Source organism: Symphalangus syndactylus, chromosome X, assembly GCF_028878055.3.
Source record: "Symphalangus syndactylus isolate Jambi chromosome X, NHGRI_mSymSyn1-v2.1_pri, whole genome shotgun sequence".
Taxonomy (NCBI): Eukaryota; Metazoa; Chordata; class Mammalia; order Primates; family Hylobatidae; genus Symphalangus; species Symphalangus syndactylus.
Genome location: NC_072447.2, coordinates 16,663,081 through 16,687,627, shown reverse-complemented (window position 1 = coordinate 16,687,627; position 24,547 = coordinate 16,663,081). Strand labels below are relative to the sequence as shown.

The window sequence follows — 24,547 nt, the reverse complement described above, 5'->3', positions numbered from 1 at the left end:
GGTACAAGGAAAGGCAAAGCAAGGCACAGTCTCCCATCACCAGTTGTGCTGGGCAGACTTGGTCGGACCATGGAGGGAGTGGAGCGGGAGAAAAGAGACATGAAGAGAGGCCAGCGAGGTACGGGCAGAAGCTCAGCAGAACCAAGGCAGAGACAAAAAAAGACGAAGACAGATGGAAAGAGAGAGCTGGGGCTGGGCGCGGTGGCTCACGCCTGTAATCCCAGCACTTTGGGAGGCCAAGGCAGGTGGATCGCCTGAGGTCAGGAGTTTGAGACCAGCCTGGTCAACATGGTAAAACCTGTCTCTATGAAAAATACAAAAATTAGCCGGGAGTACTGGTGGGTGCCTTTAATCCCAGCTACTCAGGAGGCTGAGTCCAGAGAATCACTTGAACCCGGGAGGCAGAGGTTGCAGTGAGCTGAGATTGTGCCACTGCACTCCAGCCTGGGTGACAGAGCAATTCACCATCTCAAAACAAAACAAAAAAGAAAGAGAGAGCTGGACTTCAAACCTGGAGGAAAGAGCCCAGGTAGGGGCAGAAGATAAAGAAACAAAGACCTGCAATGCTTGGTGCATTTGCCAATGCATTTTGTATCGTTAGAATGCTCCTTTTTCACCCCCTGAAGACAGCTTTGGGTTTCAATGCAAACATTTTAAATCTATCTCTATCTATTTAATTAATTATTATTATTGTGTATTATTTTGAGATGGGTTCTTGCTCTGTCAAACAGGCTGGAGTGCAATGATGTAATCATAGCTCACTGCAATCTTGAACTCCTGGGCTATGATCCTCCCACTTCAGCCTTCCGAGTAGCTGGGACTACAGGTGTGCACCACCATGCCTGGTTAATTACTGTGGTTTTATAGAATTGGGGTCTTGCTATGTTGCCCAGTCTGATCTCGAACTCGCAGCCTAAAGCAACCTGCCTGCTGCCTAGGCCTCCCAAAATGCTGGGATTACATGCATGAGCCACCACACTCAGCCTTTTTTTTTTTTTTTTTAATGTCATTCCAGCAATAATTCTTTTTTGTTTTTGGGAGACAGAGTCTTGCTCTGTTGCCCAGGCTGGAGTGCAGTGGTGCGATCTCAGCTCACTGCAACCTCTGCGTCCCAGGTTCAAGCTGTTCTCCTGCCTCAGCCTCCCGAGTAGCTGGGATTACAGATGTGTGCCACCACCCCTGGCTAGTTTTTTTTTTTTTGAAATGCAGTCTTACTTTGTCACCCAGGCTGGAGTGCAGTGGCACTATTTCAGCTCACTGCAGCCTCTGCTTCCTGGGTTCAAGCAATTCTTGTGCCTCCTGAGTAGCTAGGACTACAGGTGCATGCCACACGCCCGGCTAATTTTTGTATTTTTTTGTAGAGATGGGGTTTCACCATGTTGGCCAGGCTGGTCTCGAACTCCTGACCTCAAGTGATCCACCCGCCTTGGCCTCCCGAAGTGCTAGGATTACAGGTGTGAGCCACCACACCTGGCCTAATTTTTGTATTTTTTGTAGAAAAGGGGTTTCACCATGTTGGCCAGGCTGGTTTCGAACTCTTGGCCTCAAGCAATCCTCCCGCCTTAGCCTCCCAAAGTTCTGGGATGACAGGCGTGAGCCACCGCGACTGGCCATTGAAGAGATTCTTAATTCCAAATGTCAGATGTGAGCTTTAGAGGACCCTTCTCCAGATAGAATCTTCTCCGCCCTCCACAACGGGGAAGGAGAATCGTCTGACTTTCAGCAAAAACACTGGCTCCAAACATCGCCTGTGGGTGGTGTGTTCACTTGGCCAGTCTTTAGTATGTGCAGGACACAGTCATGTCATGGAAAGATTTTTCAAGCTTAACTACCCCTCCCTGATGAAGTGACATACTAGACATTAACTCTCTAGAAGGCCAAGAACGAGGGTAGACTACCCACTTTTCTTTTTCCACTAAACATTCGTTGCATATTTTAAGAATCCACATTTTATCAGTGATTAAAATGGCAAACAGGTGTTAAAATCTTTGGCCAAATTAGTATCTCTTCTGCCAAAGAAGTTGCTTAAAACCAGGCATTTTGCTAGAAGCAAAGTCCCTGAGAATTTGATACTAAAATACAAAGCTATTGTCCTCGCCCCTCCCTCTCTCCTGTCTCTCCTCTCTCCTTCCCTCTTTCCTTCCTTTCCTCCTTTTCTTCTGTTTCCCTCTCTCCTTTCCTTCCCTCCTTTCCTCCCTTCCCCTTCCTTCCTTCCTCCCTTCCTTCTCTCCCTCCCTTCTCTCCCTCCCTCTTTCCCTTCACTTCCTTCTTCTTCCTTCCTTTCTTCCTTTCCTTCCTTCTTTCCTCCCTCCTCCCTTCCTTTTCCCTCCCTGTCTTTGTCCTTCCTCCCTTCCTTCCTTCTTTCCTTTCCTTCCTTCCTCCCTCTTTTCCCTCCCTTCTTTTCCTTCCTTTCCTTCCTCCCTTCCTTTTTCCCCCCCTTTTCCTTTCTTCCCTCTCTCCTTCCCTCCCTTCCTTCCCTTCTTTCCTCCTTCCTTCTCTCTCTCCATCCCTCCTTCTTTCCTTCCCTCCTTCCTTTTCTTCCTCCCTACTTCTCTCTTTCTCTCTTACCTCATTTTATTTTCTTTACATTTTAAAAGGAATTCTTTCTGTCATTATTTTCTTGTCCCATCTAAGGGAAAAGGTTATGAAAAAGGAGACAGGAGATACGTCACCGGCATTTCCATGGAGAACGCAATGCCTGTTACAGCCAGGGTGGGAGCGATCCACATTTCCACCCGCCACGTGGTTACTGACGTTCTCAAAGGCCAAGCGCAACTGAGGATACTGCGTCACAAGCTTCTGATCACTAGGGTGAGTGTAGGAGCTTTCGTAAATTCAAGGACAAGGCTAAGCGTGATGTAGCGGTCAGATTGCCAGCCAGGGCATCGTGGGCAGGTGACCAAACATAAAATCCGGGTCACATGGGCACCTGGAGCAGGGCTGCTTTGCTGGGGGGACCTCTGCAGCTACATCACTTGGGAGCACTTGGCACAGAACACCCGTGCCTCCTGCCAGTAGCTTTAGGAGGCCGATGCCAGTGCAGTCCGCCACTCTCAGACATTCTGCTTCCCCTTCTCAACACCATGAGGGAGAGACAAGAAGACAGAAGCCAGGTGCACCTACCCTCTTCCCCTTCTTTCCTGTGGCTTCCTCCACCATCACTGCCTCCTTTTCCTGCAAGACAAAAGCAATGTCTGCAACAGGAAGATTTGGGGTAAGGAAAGATTCACGGCCAGGACCGTGAAGAGGCTGGGGTCCTGCTTCTTACACTCTACGGGGGTACGTGTTACCCAGCTACAGAGCTGGGGTCCTGACTATTACACTCTAAGGGTGCACGTTACACAGCTGTATAGCTGGGGTGCTGCCTGTTATACTCTATGGGGGTGCATGTTACCCAGCTACAGAGCTGGGGTGCTGCCTATTACACTCTAGGGGTGCATGTTACCCAGCTACAGAGCTGGGGTGCTGCCTATTACACTCTAGGGGTGCACGTTACCCAGCTACAGAGCTGGGGTGCTGCCTATTACACTCTAGGGGTGCATGTTACCCAGCTACAGAGCTGGGGTGCTGCCTATTACACTCTAAGGGTGCATGTTACCCAGCTACAGAGCTGGGGTGCTGCCTATTACACTCTAGGGGTGCTCTGAGAACCCGTGCTCCCAGGCATTATCACTATTCTCAGGGCTTTAATATTCACATTCCTTAAATTATAGAAAACAGCCTAAGAAAACGAAGCTGAAACAACATTAGCTATTTGCAAGAACACACAGGTGAATGGATGCGTGAGGAGCTGCTGAGAAGGGCCCAATCAACAGGCCCTGTCCCTCAGAAAAGTGGGGCAGCTGCCTGGGCCCTGAACTCTTCTCCCAGGACCGAACCTCTACGGGGCAGCCTTTACTTCCCACATCCTTGAAGCCTCAGCAAACAGGCAGAGTTCCCACAGAGATGGCCGAACATTTCACTGTGAGTTCACAGAGAACTGAGAGTTTAGACCCTGTGGTGATTCTGCAGAGCAGGTGAGCATCATGGGATGGAGAGAGAAAAGAGACAGAAAGCAAGATAACTGTACCTTCTCCACCTGAAACACCATCCGCAAGGTCAGCATCTGAAAAGCTATCTAGGAAAGAAAATACAGCATTATCTGTCAACCTGGAACTCCTCCAAGGGTCTTCATGTCTTAGAATAAAGGAAAAACTCATGAAAACCAGCCTGTTCATCAACGTGGTGAAACCCCATCTCTACTAAGAATACAAAAATTAGCCAGGTGTGGTGACAGGCACATGTAATCCCAGCTACTCGGGAGGCTGAGGCAGGAGAATCACTTGAACCCTGGAGGTGGAGGTTGCAGTGAGCCAAGATGGTACCACTGCACTCCGGCCTGGGCAAGAAGAGCTAAACTACGTCTCAAGACAAAACAAAACAAAAAACCATAAATAAAGTGGAAAAACATGAGCATAATATTGCATGCTGGCAATATTTATGTCTGTAAATAAATGAAGAAGGCTTATAAATCAATAATGTCATCTCAGAATATAAGAATAAAAGGCAAAGCATACAATACACAAAATAAGAAGTATCCACGGCCAATTGATGCAGGTTTGTTTTTTTTTTTTTTAATTTTAAAAGTAAAGTCATGAAACCAGGAGAAAGTTGATAGAAAATTTCACACTATTTGCAAAGGTTTCCTAGGTGATAACTAATATTGGAGATGGTGTGAAGACAGGAACATTTGCACACACCCCTGGCATCAAAATAAACTGGTAAAATTCTGCAGCAAATTAACAACCAGGTCAAAAGCTGTGAAAGTACTCACACACATTGATCTAAACAATTTGAATGCTAGAAATGTCTTCGAAGGAATAAAAATAGTGCATGGAGGTGACTCAGATTTGCTTTGTTAATTCATAATTCTAAAATGCCAGAAGAAACATAACATTTTCAGAATTAGGGATTAGTTAAAGGAAGTATATAATTATATACGCAGTATGTAATAGTACATGATTATCAGTAAAACTCATACAATAGAAATGATATATGACATGAAAAAATGTTCATGGAATATCAGTAAGCAAAAAGTAATGTTACAATGCAGTACAAACAAAAGACTTGGAACTTTATTTAAAATTTATTTCATTTAGATTAATATATAGGCTGGGTGAGGTGGCTCGTGCCTGTAATCTCAGAGATTTGGGATGCTGAGCAAGAGGACTGCTTGAGGCCAGGAGTTTCAGACCAGCCTGGGCAACATACTGAGACCCCATCTCTACAAAAAATGAAAAAACCAACTGGTCACGGTGCTGTGTGCCTGCAGCCCCAGCTACTTGAAAGGCTGAGGCAGGGGGATCTCTCTAGCCCAGGAGTTGGAGGCTGTGGTATGCTCTATATTTAATATGATCACAGCACTGTACTCTCTAGCCTGGACAACAGAGTGAGACCCTGTCTCAAAAAAGAGAAAAAAAGACATATAAAATACTAGCACAAATAGCCATCAAAATGTCAACAAGATATGGACATCATTAATATTTTTCTGTGTTAAAAATTAAATACGTAAACAAAAAAACCCTAAACTATAAACTTTCGACAACCATTTGGCTAAAAAAAAAGACTGGTGCTATTCAAATTACGCTAAAAATGCTGTGATATGTCAGAAAAACCGACTTAAATATTTAAGGGCAAAAAGATTTAAAACACACTAGCTTCTCCATAAGGAATGTGTATGCCAATACTTTTCTCTTTATCAAGTCTATATTTAAATTCTTGTATGCAATTTTTTAGAAGTTCCATAAGATGGAACTTGGAAGTAAAAGTAGCAAACTAGTCCAGGCACAGTGGCTCACACCTGTCATCCCAGCAGGTGATGGGAGGCCTTGGTGGGCCTTGGAGGCCAAGGTGGGTGGATCACTTGAGGTCAGGAGTTTGAGACCAGCCTGGCCAACATGGCAAAACCCTGTCTCTACTAAAAATACAAAAATTAGCCGGGCATGGCAGTGTGTGCCTGTAATTCCAGCTACTCAGGAGGCTGATGCAGGAGAATCACTTGAACCCTGTAGGTGGAGGTTGCAGTGAGCCAAGATGGCACCACTGCACTCCAGCCTGGGTGACAGAGCAACACTCTGTCTCAAAAAAAAAAAAGCAAACTAAAAATAAAATCCAAAAATCCAAGCTGAATATCTATTTTTGAAATGTACATTTTCCACTCCATGAACATGGGCATTACACTGCACAGGCAGTCAACAGTAAGCACACACTCATCCGAAGTCACCTCCTCTCAGCTGACATAAATATCACTGAATTCTGAACCACATGAAGACATCCCACAGGGTCAGAGACTCTTACCAGACGAACTAGGGTGGTTGGGGTTTGGATTTGGCTTCGGTTTGGGTGGGTTCGGTGGTGGTGGGTCGTCTGTTTGTGAAAGATGAGAGTTGCAATTATAAGTGCCTTGCAGTAAAGAAAATGAAACATCAGTTTACATACAGATGGTTCCCTGATCAGAAATTGGACCTTGGCCTTTGTCCTGGTGGGGATACCTGTACACACACAGTCTCCTGCCAGTTTCCTCCCATCAACTTTGAGCCACAGTTCTTAATTTCAAGTATGTTCAATAAAAATTAAAGCGGGTGTCCACACCAGCTCCAGAATTTCTGGGGCCAAAATAAAAAGGTGGGACCCATTTTTCAAATGTTCTTAAGTATTCCAAGATGGCAGCAACAGAGCAGTAAACCAGTATGGTGCCCATGCCAAACCAACATGCCATGGGGTCCCATGCCACTGCACAGGTCACATGCTCATGAAGCCAGCCCTGGCCAGGGTAGGCACATTTGTCTCATGTCCTTCCAAAGACCGTAAGAGTTTTAAAATAAAAGCACACGTACTGGTTGTAAAGAAAAACCCAACGACAACGGCAAGAACAAACCAACACACCTATTCCCTAGGTTTCCACTGTGAAAACTGGTTCCCTTTATAATTTAAATGGGAGAATTCTCTCTGAAATGATCATCATTGGGTGATAATAAGCAGGTCAGCAGCAGAAGAGATTAAAGGATAATACTCACCATTTCCTCCATCAACAACAGCATCTCCTAAGTCAAAGTCATCCCCTAAAAGAGGGGAAAAAGCAGTTAATACCAAATTCCAGAGAGAAACAAGGAAGGAATGACCTCGTCAACAGATCAAAAACACACCACAGCCCCACATTCCTAAATACTTTTGTGAATATCAGCTTGACCACGATCTCATTAGAAAAAGTGAATTCCTGACCATTTTTACATCACTATTCTCTCAGATAAAAAGAATAAAAAACAGAGAGACAGAGACAGAGAAAAAGCTAGGAGAGAATCTCTCAGAGGAGGGGCAGCAGGGAGAGAGAGAAATAATTTATAAATGAGTTGTGTTGCCTGGACCAAGTTGAAATTCCGATTCTGCCTTCACATAATTTTCTCCTGTTGACTCCCCATCCCTTCATCCTCTCCTCCCAGGTCCTAACAACTTTGGAAAGGTAGACCCTAAGAGAAGGGACAGACGACTGTGATCAGATTTAGGCTACAGGGTGTCTAAAACGTGGCTCTAGCAACCCATATGTGCTCCGCAACTGATGGGACAGTTCACCATGGCCTCAGAACTTGTCTTCTAGTATGAAGAATGATTTTGAAAACCCAACTAAGATGGAGGAATGGTTGCTGGCATCCACCCAACAGCATGTACTGAGCCATCCTGAGTCACGTATGGGAATTTCCAGTCCCTTCCTCAAGGAGACTATGATAGTATAAATTCAGACGCTCAGCACCTACTCATTGGTGCTATCTGCACGATTGCTTAGTTCAAGGATCTGGGGACACGGGGTCCCTTTGCTCATGAGCTGACACCCTAGACAGGAAGCCCAATAATGAAGTGGAGCTATTAATGTTTTATATTAGAAAACTCAGAAGTGCTAAGACAAGACAGTGTCTCAGCTGTAAGACACTGATGCCGTAAGTTTTGGCATCATTTTTACTCCGTTTATCCGCCACTGGGGTTGACCCTTGGGCAATTCCATCACGTGGCCCTTGTTTCTGACTTTTGTTTGAAAGAACAGCATTCAGGGCCGGGCGCAGTGGCTCATGCCTGTAATCCCAGCACTTTGGGAGGCCAAGGCAGGTGGATAACGAGGTCAGGAGATCGAGACCATCCTGGCTAACATGGTGAAACCCTGTCTCTACTAAAAATACAAAAAATTAGCCAGGCGTGGTGGCGGGCGCCTGTAGTCCCAGCTACTCAGGAGGCTGAGGCAGCAGAATGGTGTGAACCCAGGAGGCGGAGCTTGCAGTGAGCCAAGATTGCGCCACTGCACTCCAGCCTGGGCGACAGAGTGAGACTCCATTTCAAAAAAAGAAAAAAAAGAAAGAACAGCATTGAGAACAAATGAGGTGTGTGCCCACAGGTTGAGAGATGAGTTCACTTGTTGGTCATTATGGGGGAGATCTCAGCACCAAATGCTCTCTCTCCCAGGAAGTTGAAATCTAAAGACACAGGCCGGGCATGGTGGCTCATGCCTGTAATCCCAGCACTTTGGGAGGCAGACTGCCTGAAGTCAGGAGTTCGAGACCAGCCTGGCCAACATAGTGAAACCTCGTGTCGACTAAAAATACAACAATTAACCGCGTGTGGTGGCTGGTGCCTGCAGTCCCAGCTACTGAGGCAGCTGAGGCAGGAGAATCACCGAACCCCAGAGGCGGAGGTTGCAGTGAGCCGAGATCACACCACTGCACTCCAGCCTGGGAGTCAAGAATGAGACGCCATCTCAAAAAAAAAAAAAAAAAAAAAAAAAGGGAAGAAAATCTAAAGACAGAGTAACTCAGACCCTTAGACTAAAAGCAACGGAGATGTTGTCCAAATGGCCCCAAAACATTTCACATCAGCAACCATTCTCTTACCAGAATCACTACATGAAATGCAACATCATAACACAATTCCAGTATTAACTATTAACCAGACTCCATCCGGAGCACTCAAATCACTTCTCTCTTCTTTCTAGTTGCGTAAGTCCCGTCCTGCTGTCAAGAGAAAATGATTTGCTCTTTTTCTTTGCATACTAGGAACAAGCCCTTCTCACCAGCACTCGGTTTCTTGGGGATTGCAGTGGGTTTCTTGTCTTCATTGCCTAAAGAGATAAGACATTTCAGTCAGTAAAAGTTGCAGCTGGGAAAACAAGTGTCAACTCTTTCGTGGTTAAGGATGTTTCATTTTCTTGGAAACAGTTGGAGAATGTTTTTAGCATTGTTTTTTCTCACCAGCCCACATTGAGCTGAGGTTTATAGGACGACTCTTGAGCCCAGAAGACAGGCACAGAGGCTGCTACCGGCCATGGTTTCCACAGAGACCAGGAGCCCCTTCTCCACTTCTTTTTTTGAGACTGAGTCTTGCTCTGTCACCCAGGCTGGAGTGCAATGGTGTGGTCTCCGTTCACCACAACCTCTGCCTCCTGGGTTCAGGCGATTCTCCTGCCTCAGCCTCCCGAGTAGCTGGGCTTACAGGTGCATGCCATCACTCCCGGCTAATTTTTTGTATTTTTAGCAGAGATGGGGTTTCACCACGTTGGCCAGGTTGGTCTCGAACTCCTGACCTCAGGTGATCCACCCACCTCAGCCTCCCAAAGTGCTGAGATGACAGGCGTGAGCCACCATATCCAGCCCTTCTCCACTTCTTGACATTGAATGGGACTGTGACTGAGACGTAAGCCACGAAGGCAGGAGAATGGCAAAGTTAGGAGAAAAACTGCCCTTTCAGAGCCCGAGATCTATGCATGAGAAGGAGAGACACCGGACTGATGGCTGAAAGGCTGTTCATGTTTCTCATATGAAACACACTTTTGGCTCCGTCAGGCCTCTGCCTAGGCTGCCCCCTCTGAGAATGGAAGCCAACCAGGGAAATCAGGGGGAGGTTGTAAGACTAAGGGCACCTCCCGCTGCAGGGAACGGCTGTTCCCAAGGGCCAAGAAGGGGTAGGTGGTCAGGAAAGAGATGATCCCCATCAGCACTGTTTCCGCTCAAACCATATGCACTGCACCACATGACATAAAATTAAAAGCTGGCCAGGTGCAGTGGCTCGCGTCTGCAATCCTCTCACGCTTCAGCACTTGGGGAGGCTGAGGTGGGAGGACTGCTCGAGCCCAGATGGTCAAGGCTGCAGTGAGCCAAGATCCCAACACTGCACTCCAACCCGAGCAACACAGTGAGACAGTGCCTCAGAAAAAAAAAAAAAAAAAAAAAAAAGTAAAACATAAAAAAAGTGAAGGGGTAGCCGGGCTCAGTGGCTCATGCCTGTCATTCCAGCACTTTGGGAGGCCAAGGCGGGCAGATCATGAGGTCAGGAATTTGAAACCAGCCTGACCAACATGGTGAACCCCGTCTCTGCTGAACATACAAAAACTAGCTAGGCATGGTGCTGCATGCCTGTAATCTGTAATCCCAGTTACTCGGGAGACAGAGGCAGGAGAATCACTTGAACCCGGGAGGCGGAGGTTGCAGTGAGCCGAGATCGTGCCACTGCACTCCAGCCTGGGTGACAGAGAGAGACTCCACCTCAAAAAAAAAAAAAAAAAGGAGAGGGCTGTCCTGGGTTGAAGAGCATTCCTCCAAAATCCACACCCACCCCAAACCTCAAGAGGTGATCTTATTTGGAAACAGGGTCTTTGCAGTTGTAATGAGTTAAGATGAGGTTATAATAGATTAGGATAGGTCCTAATGACTGGTGCCCTTATAAGAAGCAAATTTGGATATATGGAGACACAGGGAAGAGACCAGTGTTCACAAAGGCAGAGAGCCTAGAGTGATGCAGCCACAAGCACAGGGATGCCTGGAGCCCTCAAAAGCTGGGAGAGGCAGGAAGGATCCTCCCCTAGAGTCACCAAAAAGAACTGGCTATAACTGTAGTGCATTGAGCAGTGGTCCCCCCAAAAGATGTATCTACATCCTAAAGCCTAGAACCTGGTAATGAGACTTTATTTGGAAATAGGGTCTTTGCAGATGTGCTTAAGAGAAGGATCTTGAAATGAGATCATCCTGGAGTAGAGTGGCCCTAAACCCAATGACAAGTGTCCTTGTAAGAGAAAGAAAAGGAGACACAGACACAGAGGAGGAGGCCCCACGGAGAAGGAGGCAGAGACTGGAGTGATGCGGCCACAAGCCCAGGGACACCTGGAGCTCCCAGAAGCCAGGAGAGGCAGGAGGGACCCTCCCCTAGAGGGATCATGGGTCTGTGTACACCTTGTTCTCAGACTTCTGTTATCCAAGTCTGGAAGATAAATCCCTGTGGTTTAAGCCCCCAGTTGGTGGCACCTTTTTATGGCAGCCCCAGAAAACAAATACAAAGGGATGACAAGACCCAGAAGCTGATAGAGTGATAAGACGGAATTCCTTCAATTCCTTTTCCCATGCCCTTCACCGAGGGCTCTGCGTGAGGAGCGGGAGGCAGGAAGAGCTGCAGAAAAAGGAAGGAGTGGCCCCATGGAGAGAGCGGGTGCCCATTTCGAGAGGGCGGACACCAGGACTGGGCACCCCTCTCTCCTGGGGACCTCCGTTTGCTCACCACCTCCTCTAGCCCCTTCCCCAAGCGCCTGGCAAGTTTTTGCTCGGCCTCTGACCATCACGGGAGTGTGAATTATTCCACCAGGGTGGTTCGTTTATCTTAATGAGGGCATCTTGCTTTTCCTCGTCATCTGAGTCTAGTTTTTATAATAAGGCAGGTGGACACATACAGGCGGACCTCCTTTACTGCACTTTGTCTTAAGGTGCTTTGCAAATACTGTGTGTTTTACAAACGGAAGGTCTGCAGCAACCCTGTGCCAAGCCAGACTCCCGGCATCATTTTTTTCCAACAGCACGTGCCCCACTTCCCGTCTCTGTATCTCCATTTTTTAGCAATAAGGTATTTTCATTTAGAGTATACTGGTTTTTTTTTAATTTTTATTTTATTTTATTTTTTTTTTTTTTGAGACGGAGTCTTGCTCTGTCGCCCAGGCTGGAGTGCAGTGGCGTGATCTCAGCTCACTGCAAGCTCCGCCTCCCGGGTTCACGCCATTCTCCTGCCTCAGCCTCCCAAGTAGCTGGGACTACAGGCGCCCGCCAACACGCCCGGCTAATTTTTTGTATTTTTAGTAGAGACGGGGTTTCACCGTGTTAGGCAGCATGGTCTCCATCTCCTGACCTTGTGGTCCGCCCGCCTCGGCCTCCCAAAGTGCTGGGATTACAGGCTTGAGCCACTGCGCCCGGCCCAGAGTATACTGTTTTTAGAAGTAATGCTATTGCATACTTAATAGACTACAGTTGAGAGTAAACATAACATTTATATGTACTGGGAAGCCAAAAATTGCTATGACTCCCGTTATTGCGGTGGTCTAGAATCTAGCTGGAAATGGCTGGGATATGCCTGTATATACACTATGTTAACAAAATATTGACGGGATTTTAAAAAATGATGTCGATACTCACCAGGAAGGGCATCAGATAAATCGAAACCATTATCTAAGAGAGAAAAAAAAAGTCAACTTAGAAACAAGAAAAATAAAAATAAATTTGAATATTATAGAGATAAAAAATGATATGCGATTTTTCTGACTTTTTGTGATATTTAAAACAGCAACTTAACAAAATTACAAGGTGCTGTGATTTCTCTTCTCATTCTAAATATTCACTTCCATGCCTAAAAGTAAGAATATGTTAGCCTAGGTTTTAAATAAATGATGACCTTCAAGCTTAGTAGAAATTAAAACAGTGGAAAAACATGATCATTCTGTGTATTATTCTTAAAAGGCTGTTCCTTTGAAACAGATGAATAATAATTTTGAATATATACTGAAAAGAACATGGGGAACAAAATTATCCCTTTTTTATTGGCAACTTTGCTGTAATTGCAAACCAAAATATAGTAGAAACACTAGACAACCCAGAAAGACACATGCATTATGCATTAAAAAAAAAATCTCATGGAATCCCACAGAATGAGGAAACTGTCATGCTGCATTATTGATAGGCTATCCTGTTTCTACAGTCTTTAATTACAACAATTTCAATGCCACTTCAACGTGGCTGGCCGTCTCTGGCGCATTGAAGAAAAGCCAAATACAGGAAAACTGGAAAAGTCGACTTGGACTGTTTGGTCAACTGGAGGAAGAGTTACGATAATCGCCAACATCCAGCATCCCCACTCCTCAGCACCAAAGGCGTACAACATCTCTCAACCGCCAGGAAGCACCTGGCGGTGGGTGGTGAGGGGTCCAAGAACAGCCCGCAGGAGCCCTGTGAACACCGGAAGTGTGCCCAGCTCCACAGCAGGTGCAAACGACCGGGCTATGTTCCTGCGTGTATAAATGAAGTGTGCATGTATATGTCACAGGGGTGTGTGTATGTGTGTGTGCGTGTGCATGTATATTTGGGCATTTGCAGTGCACATGTATGTATTTGTGGGTCTTGTGTGCATGTATGGGGTGTGTAGGTGGGTTCTGTGTATATGTGTATGTATGTGTTGTGGGTGCATATATGCAGGTGTATGTATGCGTGGGTTTGTGTATGTGCCTATGTGTAGGCGTGTTTTGTGTAAGTGTGGAGGTGTATTTTGTGGGTTTCTGTGTGTGTGTTTTTTGTGTGCATATGTGTCAGTGCATGTTCATGTGGGTTTGTGTGTGCATATGTAGGTGTGCATAGTGTGTAGGTGTGTTTCTGTGTGCCTATGGATAGATGCATGTATGTGTGGGTTCTGTGTGCATGTGTGTAGGTGTTATGTGTGCATATGTGTAGGTGCATGTATATGTGGGTTTGTGTATGTGTAGGTGGGTGTAGTGTATGTGTTTTTCATGTGCATGTGTGCAGCTGCATGTGTGCATGTGTCAACGTGTTTATATGTGTAGGTGTGTTTGTGTGTGCATGTGTGGGTGTGTGCATTTGTGTGTGCATGTGTGGGTGTGTGCATTTGTGGGTTTGTGTATGTGTAGGTGTGTGTAGTATGCAGGTGTGTTTCCATGTGTGCATATGCATAGGTGCATGTATGCATGTGTTGTTTGTGTGCACACATGTAGTTGTGTGCACGTGTGTGTATGGGTAGGTGAGTATAGTGTGAAGGTGTGTTTTGAGTATGTGCATACAGGTAGGTGTGTCCATGTCTGCTTCTATGTCTGTGTGTGTGTTTGTGTGTGTGTCAACAATAAGTAGAAAGTAGACAAAACCCTCAGAACAGCTCTGTGGGCCCCATGCCGGCAACCAGGGTGGAGTCGCTTCCACAACCTCAGAGCCCTGAAACGGCTGTTTCCACAACAGGACATTTGCCAGACATCATAAATGCAATTACAGCTCCTCTTGCAGCACACGGCAGATCTTTAGACGGTAGCAAGGGAGGATCCTAGTGACCCGGAATAAACCATAAGGCATGTACAGACACATGCATATATATATATGCATTCATGTTCATGTTTCCATAGAAAGCTGTAATTGTATTTTTTGAAGTTATATTATTTTTTCTTTATTTACATCTTACCTCGCCTATTTATTTGTGGTGCAACAGTTCAAAGCTACTGTCTTAGGCATTTTCAGATATGCAATGCATTCTTACTAACCACAGTCACGCTGAGTACAGTAGACCCCTGAACTTATCTCTTGCTATCTGATGGAAACGTTGTACCCTTTACCCATCATTTCCCCACATTTCCCCCACTCCCTCACTCCCAACCCCTTGGTCACCGCCATTCCACTCTGCTTCTATGAGTTCAATGATTTTAGACTCCACATAAGTGTGTCTGGGTCAGACGGTATTTGTCTTTCTGTGACCAGCTTACTGCACTTCACATCATGTCCGGTTCCATCCATGTTGTTGCCAACGGCAGGACTTCCTTCTTTTTTCGAGACAGAGTCTCACTCTGTTGCCCAAGCTGGAGTGCAATGATCTTGGCTCACTGCAACCTCCGCCTTCTGGGTTCAAGAGATTCTCCTGCCTTAGCCTCCTGAGTAGCTGGGACAATAGGCGCCTGCCACCATGCCCAGCTAGTTTTTTGTATTTTTAGTAGAGATGGGGTTTCACCATGTTGACCAGGCTGGTCTTGAACTCCTGACCTCAGGTGATCCACCTGCCTTGGCCTCCCAAAGTGCTAGGATGACAGGCATGAGCCACCACACCCAGCCAACCTCCTTCTTTTTTAAAGCTGAATACCATTCCATTGTGAATATACCCTATTTTCTTTGTTCATTTAATAGCTTTATTGAGGCATAGTTTACATAGCATGAAAGGCACTCATTTTCAGTGTGCAAATGAATGACTTTTAGTGAATGTACAGAGTTGATATAGCACATTTTATTTCCGCATTCATCCCTTGATGGGCTCTTCCATTGACTGCATGTCTTGGCTACTCCGAATGGTGCTGCAATAAACATGGCAGGGGAGTGTCTCTTTAACATACTGATTTCCTTTCCTTATCCCAAATAAATATATATATATACACATATACACATACTACATATATATACACACACACTATATATACACATACTATATATACACATACTATATATACATACTATATATACACACATACTATATATACATACTATATATACACATACTATATATATACACATACTATATATACACACATACTATATATACGTACTATATATACACATACTATATATATACACATACTATATATATACACATACTATATATACATACTATATATACACACATACTATATATACGTACTATATATACACATACTATATATATACACATACTATATATACACACATACTATATATACGTACTATATATATACACATACTATATATATACACATACTATATATACATACTATATATACACACATACTATATAGACGTACTATATATACACATACTATATATATACACATACTATATATACACACATACTATATATACGTACTATATATACACATACTATATATATACACATACTATATATATACACATACTATATATACATACTATATATACACACATACTATATATACGTACTATATATACACATACTATATATATACACATACTATATATACACACATACTATATATATACATGCTATATATACACATACTATGTATATATACAAATTATATATATAGAAATTTTATATATATATACAAATTTTTATATATATACATATATACAAATTTTTATATATGTATATATATATATAGACTTGCCCTGACTTGCTGAGAATACCCTGAAGGTTTAGAAGTCATCTCTGGGGCCGGGCGCGGTGGCTCACACCTGTAATCTCAGCACTTTGGGAGGCCAAGGTGGGACGATCACAAGGTCAGGAGTTCAAGACCAGCCCAACCAACATGGTGAAACCCCCTCTCTACCATAAATAAAAAAAATTAGCCAGGCGTGGTGACATGCGCCTGTAATCCCAGCTACTCAGGAGGCTGAGGCAGGAAAATCACTTGAATCCGGGAGGTAGAGGTTGCAGTGAGCAGAGATCATGCCACTGCACTCCAGCCTGGGTGACAGACGGAGACTCCATCTCAAAAAAAAAAAAAAAAAGTCATCTCTACATATCTTTATATGTAGATACATTAGTAGAGGGACTGCTAGATCCATTCATAACTGTTTCAATTTCCTCAAAACTCTCTTCCCGGAAATGACAGTGCTTCCTTGAAGGCTTACCTTTGTTGGTGCCTCAGCGGTAGACATGACTTCTAAACGCTATGGGCATTCCCAGCAAGTCAGGGCAAGTCCCCACCCCCTCCACCCCAACAAAGAGATTCCAAGAGTCCACAATGTATTCTTTAGCAAGAAAGACATACTCTTTAGAAAGGTAGGAGGACTTAGTAATAAGCAGAGAGAACTGTCAGAATGTTAAAGAAAAAAAAAAAGCAGCAGCAATGACAAAAAAACCCCCACACATGTGAAAGTAAAATACAGATATTATTTTACGTGTAACCCTTCTTATTTCTGTAATTTCACCCTCATAAACAGAAGATGATCATAGATGCCGTTACTAAAGAAACAAAACAAAGCAAAATAGGACAATCCCTTTAAAGTGACTCATCCTTCCCAAGCTTCAGGAAATACTCAGAAACGGCAGTCAAGGGCGTACGACACTCGGAAGGTTTCTAAGACCAGAGTCTTGTCTTCTCCCACTCCTTGCTCACAGCAGAACCCAAGAAACTCTGGTGTCAGGAGGTGGCCTCCAATCCCCAAGACACCCCACGGCCGGAACACAGTGTTAAAAGTAGGAACTCTCCTCCCAGGCTCCATCCCACACCCTGCGCTCCCGTGCCCAGCTGCCTGACACAGAACACGCAATCCTAGCATGAGGACTGCTATATATTTCCACGGAAAGGGCATGTCAGGTGCAAAATCGCAGGGCACAGGGAAAACACAGTATGATCTCAATGCTTCCCTCACATGGGAAATGTCACATGTGGTACACATTTTTTTTCAAAGACCCTCCTGGCTTGCTGGGTTTTTGCATCTGTCCCTGGGCCTTAGGGGGGCCATTTGCCCACCCAGGTGTCCCCAACCTTCCCCCAACCACCTTCGGGTTTAGGTCCATGCTTCTTGCTGGGCGCCTCTGCGTTCAACAGCTCTTCATGTGCTCTTTGCAACCAAGCCACATTTTGGATTTTTTTCCAATGCAGGGCCTGGGTATACGTGTGCATGTCTATGTACATGCATATGCACGTGTGGATGTGCTCATGTGTGCATGTGTATTTCATATATGCATGCTCATGCATTCATGTGGTTTCTGTGTGTGCATGTTCGTGCTCATGTGCGTATGTGTGGGTGTATGGTGTGGGCACACACATGCATGCATATATGTATTGCATTGCATGTGTGTGCACACGTGTTTTCATGTGCATTGATGTGAGTGTGCTGAATGCACACCTGTTTGCATGTGTATATGTGTACGAGTGCACTGCATGACTATCTATGTGCATTTGTTCATGTGTCTGTTTTTGCCTGTGTGCTTGTGTGCATATGTGTGAGTGTGCTATCTGAGCACACACCTGTGTGCATGCATATATGTGTGTGCATATGCATTGCAGGAGTATGTGCATGTGCTTGTGTGTTTTCATGTGTGCTCATGTGATGTGACTTGCTGTGTGGGTGCACATGTGTGCATGCATGTATATATGCATGGCATGAGTGTGCATCCATGTGTGTGCCTGTGTATGTGTGCATGCACATGTGTGTCTGTCTGGTGTGTGTCCACGGCCTGCCACCTCCCTAGCCCAGCTTGCCCCTCCCATCCTCCTCCATCACCCTCAGAGTCCACCAGCCTTTTCCTCCACATGACTTCCCTGGTCATAGCCACTGAGCTGGGACCAGGTGTCACTTAGAAGCTTCCTCCTTTTCTTGCTCCACCTGCCCTCAGAGGCCACAGTGACGATGCCCTGGCTCACTTCATGTTCCTTCCACTGACCCCAATGCCCCTATGGACCCCACACAAACCCAGTAACAGGGGAGGGCACAGGTCCTCCTGCCACCAGTGTCACCCCCAGGCAACCCTGGATTGCCAACTTCCCCTCTGCTTCAGGACTATGGCTGACATCACCACTGAGTGCCCAAACCCACTGCTCCCCGGACCCCAAGCTCAGCCGACGGGGGTCCAAGACAACAAGTCTGAGAGTGGGTGGCAAAGGACACAGTGTGCCCCTCACGCCCTTCTCCCCTTCTCCCACCCTCTGCCCTTGGCCCCAGTTCTTGGAGAACTCACCTCAGCCCCGCACTTGGAGCTTGTCTTCCATTCTTATCTCTGTGCTGTTTCTACAGTTTTTAATTAAATCAATTTCAGTGTCACTCCAGGATGTCTGAAGGACAAGGACACCAGAGGAGAGACAACCCCAAGCATTCTATCATCGACCTTGGGTCCTCGACGTCAGCTTCCATCGCTCAAGGCTCTGCCGGTCCGTCCCCTGCCTCCAAGGTCTCCTTTCTCCCAGATACAGAGTCCCACCCTCACCATTTTCTCTTCGGGTGACTAACACTTAAGACAGCTCCCCAAACACCACTCCACAGGGAGGAAAGGGAGGTGACCAGCTCTCGATTTCATATAGATGGGGGCACCCTGAATCACCCATAATCAGACATTCACTCCCTGGTGGAATCTGGTACTGCAGACACCTCTGAGGCTAATCTTCCAGGTGTGTAAGGGACGCAGTTCCCTATGTATGTGAAGGGATGCAGTCCCTCAGGTGTGTGAGGGAGGCAGTAGGTGTGTGTGAAGGGATGTGGTCTCCCAGGTGTGTGTGAGGGAGGCAGTCCCCCAGGTGTGTGAGGGATGCAGTCCCCCAGGTGTGTGTGAGGGAGACAGTCCTCCAGGTGTGTGAGGGAGGCAGTCCCCCAGGTGTGTGTGAGGGAGACAGTCCTCCAGGTGTGTGAGGAGGCAGTCCCCCAGGTGTGTGTGAGGGAGACAGTCCTCCAGGTGTGTGAGGGAGGCAGTCCCCCAGGTGTGTGTGAGGGAGACAGTCCTCCAGGTGTGTGAGGGAGGCAGTCCCCCAGGTGTGTGAGGGATGCAGTCTCCCAGGTGTGTGTGAGGGAGACAGTCCTCCAGGTGTGTGAGGAGGCAGTCCCCCAGGTGTGTGTGAGGGAGACAGTCCTCCAGGTGTGTGAGGGAGGCAGTCCCCCAGGTGTGTGTGAGGGAGACAGTCCTCCAGGTGTGTGAGGGATGCAGTCCCCCAGGTGTGTGTGAGGGAGACAGTCCTCCAGGTGTGTGAGGGAGGCAGTCCCCCAGATGTGTGAGGGATGCAGTCCCCCAGGTGTGTGAGGGAGGCAGTCCTCCAGGTGTGTGAGGGAGGCAGTCCCCCAGGTGTGTGAGGGATGCAGTCCCCCAGGTGTGTGTGAGGGAGGCAGTCCCCCAGGTGTGTGAGGGAGGCAGTCTCCCAGGTGTGTGAGGGATGCAGGCCCCCAGGTGTGTGAGGCAGGCAGTCCTCCAGGTGTGTGAGGGAGACAGTCTTCCAGGTGTGTGAGGGAGACAGTCCTCCAGGTGCGTGAGGGAGGCAGTCCCCCAGGTGCGTGAGGGAGGCAGTCCCCCAGCTGTCTGAGGGAGGCAGTCCCCCAGGTGCGTGAGGGAGGCAGTCCCCCAGGTGCGTGAGGGAGGCAGTCTTCCAGGTGCGTGAGGGAGACAGTCCTCCAGGTGCGTGAGGGAGGCAGTCCCCCAGGTGCGTGAGGGAGGCAGTCCCCCAGCTGTGTGAGGGAGGCAGTCCCCCAGGTGCGTGAGGGAGGCAGTCCCCCAGGTGTGTGAGGGAGGCAGTCCCCCAGGTGTGTGAGGGAGGCAGTCCCCCAGGTGTGTGAGGGAGGCAGTCCCCCAGGTGTGTGAGGGAGGCAGTCCCCCAGCTGTGTGAGGGAGGCAGTCCCCCAGGTGCGTGAGGGAGGCAGTCCCCCAGGTGTGTGAGGGAGGCAGTCCCCCAGGTGTGTGAGGGAGGCAGTCCTCCAGGTGTGTGAGGGAGGCAGTCCCCCAGGTGTGTGAGGGAGGCAGTCCTCCAGGTGTGTGAGGGAGGCAGTCCCCCAGGTGCGTGAGGGAGGCAGTCCCCCAGGTGTATATAAATGGATGCAAATGCACGTGCTATTGGCTTGAAGCCTCATGGGGAAGCAAAGGCAATCAATGGTCATCAGTCAGTAGAGGAATCTGTGTAAATGAAGCCATCGTCTCCTAACTCAGTCCACTACTCTATTTCCTAGGACTCATCTCCCAATTCATCACATTCCCTGGGCTTTCAGGTGGTAGGCAAGAAATTGTGGACTCACAGCAGACACCCCCACTTTCCTTTTTGCTCCTGAAAATGACCTCCGGGGCTACAAATGTGAAGAAAACACCATCAAAACCTACCCAGCAGCAGTTGCAACCACGCCCTCAGAGAAGGAGCCTGGTGGAGAACTCAGGTGCCCATGTTGAATGTTGACAGTGATCAGCTTCTCTGCAATTTGCAGAGACCAGACCCTCAGCAGAACCCCCTACTGCCACTGCTGTTTCCACCCGGCCCTCTCAAAGCTCCAGATGTTTCGGGGGCAGGGTAATGGCTCATCAGGGCAAGGCAGAACGGAAGACAGATGGCATGAGTCAGTCTGACAAGACACTTTCTACTGATTCAAACCATGTTTACTTTTTCTTATTAGCCAGGCAACTCAAAAGACAGGATGAACCCAGAGTGAAGTCCCCGGGGCCATATGGGGCATGTGAGGTCCTCCGAAACGTGACTAAGACTTGCACAATGTAGGAATGACCTCAACCGTGGCAAACGCAGGAAGAGAGCCGGTACCTTCTGTTTTTATTTCTTTTCTTTTTTTTTTTTTTTCTGAAGCAGAGTTTTGCTCTGTTGCCCAGGCTACAGTACAGTAGCACGATCTCAACTCACTGCAACCTCCACCTCCTGGGTTCAAGTGATTCTCCTTCCTCAGCCTCCCCAGTAGCTGGGACTATGGGCATGTGCCACCACATCCAGCTAATTCTTGTGTTTTTAGTAGAGATGGGGTTTCGCCATGTTGGCCAGGCTGGTCTCAAACTCCGGGCCTCAAGTGATCTGCCTGCCTTGGCCTCCCAAAGTGCAGGGATTACAGGTGTGAGCCTGTAAGATAACACTTGGGTTATCTTAAACCCCATCATCACACCATTCAGGTGTTTCACGTAAAATTAAAAATTAGCCAGGTGTGGTGGCACACGCCTATAATCCCAGCTACTCGGGAGGCTGAGGCAGGAGAATCGCTTGAACCTAGGAGGTGGAGGTTGCAGTGAGCCGAGGTGGCACCACTGCACTCCAGCCTGGGCCACAGAGTGAGACTCTGTCTCGAAATAAATAAATAAATACATAAATTAAATAAAAATAAAAATTAGGCAGTTCCAAGATTCCTATAACTTTCAGATTTTCATAAGAATAACACAATCATTACATAGTAACAGCAGTAGCCAGGGACATCATTTAAGCAGTGCTCTGTGTGTGCCTGCAGCTTTCTCAATAATGCCGTTCATCTCCATTAAGGGCGGGAGGATGAAGACCCCGCCACTGGCCTGGCTGTCCCTGTTGGAAAATGTCCGATTCACTCAGCCCCAGCATCACCCCGGGGTGCTCACACCTGCTGCTGGCCACTCCAGTACTCATCTGCTCCTGCTGGCTTTCCACGCCCTTTTCCAAAGCCCACTAAACACGTAAACTTTCAGGACATTGTAGAAAAGAAGGAGGAGGAGGTGCAGAGGACACATGTGTGCTCTTTACTCGCTGCTGGGTCCTTTGATGCCAAGCAAAGGCAAAGCGTTCTTTTTTTTTCTTTTTTTTTTTTTTTTTTTTTGAGACGGAGTGTCTCTCTGTCGCCCAGGCTGGAGTGCAGTGGCGCGATCTCGGCTCACTGCAAGCTCCACCTCCCGGGTTCACGCCATTCTCCTGCCTCAGCCTCCCAAGTAGCTGGCACTACAGGCGCCCACCACCACGCCCTGCTAATTTTTTTGTATTTTTAGTAGAGACGGAGTTTCACTGTGTTAGCCAGGATGGTCTCGATCTCCTGACCTCGTGATCCGCCTGCCTCGGCCTCCCAAAGTGCTGGGATTACAGGCAAAAGCCACTGTGCCCGGCTCTTTGTTTTGTTTTTGTTTTTGTTTTTGGAGGTCGGGTGGAAGCAGTCACATGGTCTGCCCCTAAAAACTTTCATTCTAGGTTTGGGGGGCCTCGGGAAGGGTCCCCAACCTGGAGATAACTGTAGCTCAGAATGGTGCAAAAGAAAATGCCTCCACAACGGAGCAAGCACCAAAAGTCCTCCTGTGTGGGAACAGCAGGAGGCAGCTGATACAGTTCATTTTACTGTTTTATTCAAATGGTCGAAACACCCTTATTTTTCTGTTGCTAAAAACCGAATCGCTCTGGAAGTATTGTCCTCTTTTTCAAGATGTGTCATTTAACACCAGGCAGATGATCGGTCACAGGATACAAAGTCTCCATGAGATAGGAGAAATAACTTCAGGAAAGCTCAGAGACACCATGGCGACTGCAATCAGTAACAATGGCTTCAATATTTGAAAACGACTAAAGGAGCCCATTCTGAATAAGTGTTCTCACCACACACAAAAAAGTGCTGGGAAGTCTGTGAGGTCATGCATATTTAAATCCATTTCACCATGGATACATACATCAAGACACCATGTGCAACCGCATAAATAGATACAATGTGTATTTGTCAATTAAAAGAAATAAACACATCATTAAAAAAACCTGGCTCTGAGATCGTACCAAACATATTGTAAAATTACAGAAAAGAGCTTAATAGTGTCATAAATAGTTTCAGGAATACACCAGAGTGTCATAGTCTCAGAAATACTCCAGTGCTGGGTCCAGCTTCCCGTCAATAACAGGATGTATGCCAGTGACTGAATATCTGAGTACAGAAAACACGATGTGCCAGATTACAGACAAGTGCAAGGAACTCCAAGTTCACCAAACACCCTACACTTTAGATTTAACCGCTGAGTCCAGCACAATCTGTTCACCCCATGGAAAGCTATGAACGCAGTGGGTGATAGTGGCCGCCGGGCCCTGGAAACATTCTCTGCTGGTGAGCTATGGAAAGGAAAGGGCTTCATGTCTTTAGCAATAGTTAAACTTGTCTCTCTGTCTTCTTAGCTTGAAAATTATATATAGGTGGCCGGGTGCAGTGGCTCACGACTATAATACCAACACTTTGGGAGGCCAAGGTGCGAGGATCGCTTGAGCCCAGGAGTTCAACAGCAGCCTGGGCAACATGATGAAACCCTGTCTCTACAAAAAATGCAAAAATTAGACAGGTGTCGTGGTGCACACCTGTGGTCCCAGCTGCTTGGGAGGCTGAGGCGGGAGGATGGCCTGCGCTTGTGGAGGTTGAGATTGCAGGGAGCTGAGACTGCACCACGGCACTCCAGCCTGGGCAACAGAGAGAGAGACCCTGCCTCAAAAAAATAGCCAGGGCGTGGTGGCTCACTCCTGTAATCCCAACACTTTGGGAGGTTGAGGCAGGCAGATCATTGAGGTCAGGGGTTCGAGACCAGCCTGGCCAACATGGCAAAACCCCATCTCTACTAAATTAGCTGGGTGTGGTGGCATGTACCTGTAGTTTCAGCCACTTGGGAGGCTGAGGCACAAGAATCTCTTTAACTTGGCAGATGGAGGTTGCAGTGAGCCGAGATTGCGCCACTGCACTCTAGCCTGGGTGACAGAACGAGACCTTGTCTCAAAAAAACAGAAAGAAAAGAAAAAAGAAAAAAAATTACATGCAGGTGGTTAAACTGCATATACTTCCTTGTCTGGGGTGGCCTAAGGTACAAGGTAACATCTCGGCTTTGTCCTAACTGGGACGATGGCACAAGGGTGTAGACGTGATAGAACAAGCTCTTTCCTGGAATTTTACAATATGTTTGGTAAGAAGTGGGAAACTTTCTTTTGTTCTTGTGCCATAACTCTGGGAATGTCCCCTGAGCTACGCCAAGTTTTACAAGAGGCCAAAGAATGGTGTGAATGTTTGGGCTGGGCTGAGCACGGCTCACACCGGCAGTTCTCAGAATCGCCCTGCGAGGGACCTGG

General features: G+C 47.0%; 1 protein-coding gene across 3 annotated transcripts in view; it reads right to left on the bottom strand.

Annotated features, from left to right (window-relative positions):
• The window catches only part of CD99 (CD99 molecule (Xg blood group)), a 52,986-nt gene that overhangs the window by 15,446 nt on the left and 12,993 nt on the right, over window positions 1–24,547 (bottom strand). For all 3 annotated transcript variants that reach the window (XM_055267123.2, XM_055267124.2, XM_055267122.2), the window contains exons 2-7: window positions 12,468–12,500; window positions 9,092–9,139; window positions 7,056–7,100; window positions 6,337–6,405; window positions 4,070–4,117; window positions 3,124–3,174 (exon numbers count right to left, since the gene is read on the bottom strand). In XM_055267123.2, the coding sequence (XP_055123098.1) occupies window positions 3,124–3,174; window positions 4,070–4,117; window positions 6,337–6,405; window positions 7,056–7,100; window positions 9,092–9,139; window positions 12,468–12,500 (294 nt within the window). The remainder of the gene's footprint in view (window positions 1–3,123; window positions 3,175–4,069; window positions 4,118–6,336; window positions 6,406–7,055; window positions 7,101–9,091; window positions 9,140–12,467; window positions 12,501–24,547) is intronic.